General features: G+C 31.4%; 1 protein-coding gene across 1 annotated transcript; it reads right to left on the bottom strand.

Moving 5' to 3' along the window:
• Positions 1–976: 976 nt before the first annotated feature.
• On the bottom strand, positions 977–1522 carry LOC17896206 (agamous-like MADS-box protein AGL29). The gene has a single exon (XM_006301609.1). It carries the CDS (start codon positions 1520–1522, stop codon positions 977–979), a length of 546 nt encoding a protein of 181 aa, XP_006301671.1.
• Between the last annotated feature and the right edge of the window lie 2244 nt (positions 1523–3766).

Below are 3766 nucleotides of genomic sequence, written 5' to 3'. Positions count from 1 at the left end.
TGTGGAGGTCGACACTAGGTTGGATTAGGAGATATTTTGTTCTTGTTATGTATGGTCTGATTTTATTGTTGTTTGATTGAGTGTTGTTTTTTCTAATTTGCTTGTGTGTATAGGTATTACATGGGGGTCATCTTTCTAACTATTTGTGATAATACTCACGCATATCTTTATGTTATAGTGCAGGCGAAGAAAGCGTAATCGTGGAATCGTGGCATGAAGATGAGGTTGATCTATGATCGAATTGGTGTTTTTAATGTTTTTTTTTCTTTTGGAAGTTGGATTAGAAGCATGTTAAAAATGATGGTATTTGTATTGCTTGTAGAATTATTGGTTTAATGGTTATTTGGTTTATATCTAAAAGTGGTTTGATTGATGGTTTAGTTAATTTATTTTTGGTTGTTGCTGTTAGTATACTTGATAATAGCTAGTTAATAAATATGAGATTATTAGTTAACGAATTAAAAAATAGAATAGGCTGTCGTTTTAACTTTTGTTAGAGATTTAGGACATGGACAACAAAATTACAAGTGCGAAATATAGCGGACAATGTATAATTATGTTTTGAGCTACTGATACACAAGCAATAAGATGAAAATGTCAAAATATATGTTGTTTAATTTGGTCCATAAAAAAATATTTTGATAGACACTGAGCCTCCTAAATTCTAAAATTCATGACAACTAGATTTTGATATATGTATCATATACAAGAAAAGGTAAATGAGTAGTAGACAACAAAATTACATTTGCAAAAGCATGAACTTGAATGAGATAGGAAACCCCCATTTTATTCTAAGTTTGATTTATTTATGTTTTTCAGTATGTTTCTCAAATAACATTTAAAATGAAATATTATTTTTGTTTTATTGGATTGGATGATTTAGAAAACATTAACAATGCATAAAATAAAAATAAAAGACAATACAACAACACATCATCACAACAACACAACAAATGATATATTAAGGACGTATAAATCATATGTCATTTCTCGCGGCATCTCTTCTTTGACTTCTTACATCAATTTCATCACACAACTTCTCATAGAGCCATTCAAACTTGTCCAGCAACTTTTTTGCTTCTTCTTGATCTTGTTCCTTAGTCATATGCATTTTCCACCACGCATCTTCTGGAAACGGCTCCATAGACGCAGCTGCCTTCATCGCTTTCACTTCCTCAGCACGTGTCTGCTCAACAAGATTGTTGTACAATGTGCATAGCTCTTGAACATTCTGTTTGTGATGAACAGTAAAGAGTGATTGTTGCAAAGAAGAAGACGACGAGGCATCGCTATTGAGAAACCGCTCCGCAACTGCCTGGAAGGATGGACTGCCAAATGTAAATGGCTTTCCAGAGTCGGTATACCCCAAAAATGCAATGTGAACGCCGCAGAGAACAGAGAGTTCACAGAGCTTAGTGTAGATACCATTTCTACGCTTAGACAATGTGACCAATCTGTCTTTGCTTCTTTCTATTTTCTTTATATTAATCTTTTGTTTTCCTTTTGATTTCTTGGTGTTCATTTTCTAGGAAAACAAATTATGAGTTTTTGACTCAAAAAAAAAAAGTGAAGAGAAATTTTGGAATAGTACTAATATATGTTTTTTCTTTTTCTTTTAACTTAAGAATATGTTTTTGTGAGTGAAAGATTTGTTTATTTATACACACAAAATAAGGGTGGTGCTAACTAGATCGCATTAAAATAGTCAATTCTTAGATTTTTGGTATTCATTAATTCTTATATTAATTTTTTGCAATTTTGAAATTTTGGTGGTAAAGATTTAACACAAGATAAAAAAAACATAACACTCATACCAAAAAAAGAAAAAGAAATTGTTTGAACGTTGAACAATATATGATAGACTTAACATTCATACCAAAAGAAATTAATTCAAACTTTTATGTAAAAGGACTAGGTTTTATGTCAATTACTATATTAAAAGTTTATGTCGTTATTGAAATCATTAAAAATATGAAATCAACTATCGTTATGGGATATAATCATTTTTAATAAAAATCTTTATTTATTGCACAAACAATTGAGATGTATTAATTCTAAAATACTGTTTTTGAAAGAAAAACACTACCTTAGACTAAGTAAAATAATTTAATTTTTAATTAAAAAAATAATAGTAACGCATTAACTTTCACATTTTGGTCTTTTAAATAATGAACTTTCTATGTGGCCATTCAAAACATGAACTTTTCGTTGACTTAGTTTTTAATGCATCATCTTTCATTGACGAAGCCAAAATGAACATCATATCCAAAAATATGTTAACATAACATCTAAGAAACATTTAGCCATCTCTATTAGTAAGAGACGACGTCGTTTAAAGACGACATCTCTATTAGTAAGAGACGACGTCGTTTAAATCTACAACAAAATCCTTAAATGCGAAATTATGGATTTAATTTTTGAATTATGACGTTAGAATCACGTTTTCGAGATATCGTTTTAACATTAAACGAACCATACGGATATGAAACTTTGTTCCTAAAACAAAGATTATAGTCGCCTCTTGCCTCGTTGACGAAAAGGGTTACTAGAGGAAAAACCCTATTTTTCTAATGAAATCATCTCTGAGTCCATTATACTTAAACCCACCAAGTTTTTTAGCCTATCCTATCTTCAACAATGTCGGCCCATCCTCCCCAAAACCTAAAATTAGGTTTGTTCGTAACTTTCTTCGACATAGGAATCCTTTCATGTCAAGACTTGACATCGATGTATTTACTATGTAATGATCCCCTTCATATCCTGAAACAAAGCTCCTAGACTCCTCTAAAGTGTAAGCCTCCCTGGTTTCAGCAAAGATGCGGAGAGGTTTAAAAGATTTGATTTTTCTAACTATGTCATGAAAGTACAATTATTCTTTTGGCCAAAGATCCTAAAAGAACTTGACAGCTAAGTGTTCTTGAGATATAGTAGGATTAGAATGGGTGACTTCTAGGAATTGATTGATGGAACTGTGCGAATGAGGAAAACCCCCAAGAAAAGATCACGTGATGATTTGGTGGTTAGGGTTTGTTCATGGTCGTGTATGGTGCAAGGATTCTTCAGGATTGATAAGAGGCGATTCTGCTGTATCTTAAGAGGCAGTGTAGATAGACACCAGGAGGGTATCGGTCGACACTAGGCTGGATTAAGAGTTGTTTTGTTCTTGTTATGTATGGTCTGATGTTTTTGTTGTTTGATTGAGTGTTGGTTTGTGTAATTCGCTTGTGTGTATAGGTAGTACATGGGGGTCATCTTACTGACTATTTGGTATAATACTCACGCATATCTTTATGTTGTAGTGCAGGCGAAGAAAGCGTAATCGTGGAATTGTGGCATGAAGAGGAGGTTGATCTATGATCGAATTGGTGTTTTTTTAATGTTTTTTTTTCTTTTGGAAGTTGGATAAGAAGCATGTTAAGAATGATGGTATTTGTATTGCTTGTAGAATTATTGGTTTAATGGTTATTTGGTTTATATGTAAAAGTGGTTTGATTGATGGTTTAGTTAATTTATTTTTGGTTGTTGTTGTTAGTATACTTGATAATAGTTAGTTAATAAATATGAGATTATTAGTTAACGAATTAATAAATAGAATAGGTAGTCGTTTTAACTATTGTTACAGATTTTGGACATGGAAAACAAAATTACAAGTGCGAAATATATTGGATAATGTATAATTATGTTTTGACCTACTGATACACAAGAAATAAGATGAAAATATCAAAATATTTGTTGTTTAATTTGGTCCATAACAAAATATTTTAAT

Source organism: Capsella rubella, unplaced genomic scaffold (assembly GCF_000375325.1).
Source record: "Capsella rubella cultivar Monte Gargano unplaced genomic scaffold, Caprub1_0 scaffold_2, whole genome shotgun sequence".
Taxonomy (NCBI): Eukaryota; Viridiplantae; Streptophyta; class Magnoliopsida; order Brassicales; family Brassicaceae; genus Capsella; species Capsella rubella.
The sequence above is the reverse complement of the archived record's forward strand: the minus strand, read 5'-3'. Positions and strand labels throughout refer to the sequence as shown.

Bases quoted from the DNA above. Each gene is read 5' to 3' on its own strand.
- LOC17896206 (XM_006301609.1), bottom strand. From the start codon at position 1,522: ATGAACACCAAGAAATCAAAAGGAAAACAAAAGATTAATATAAAGAAA.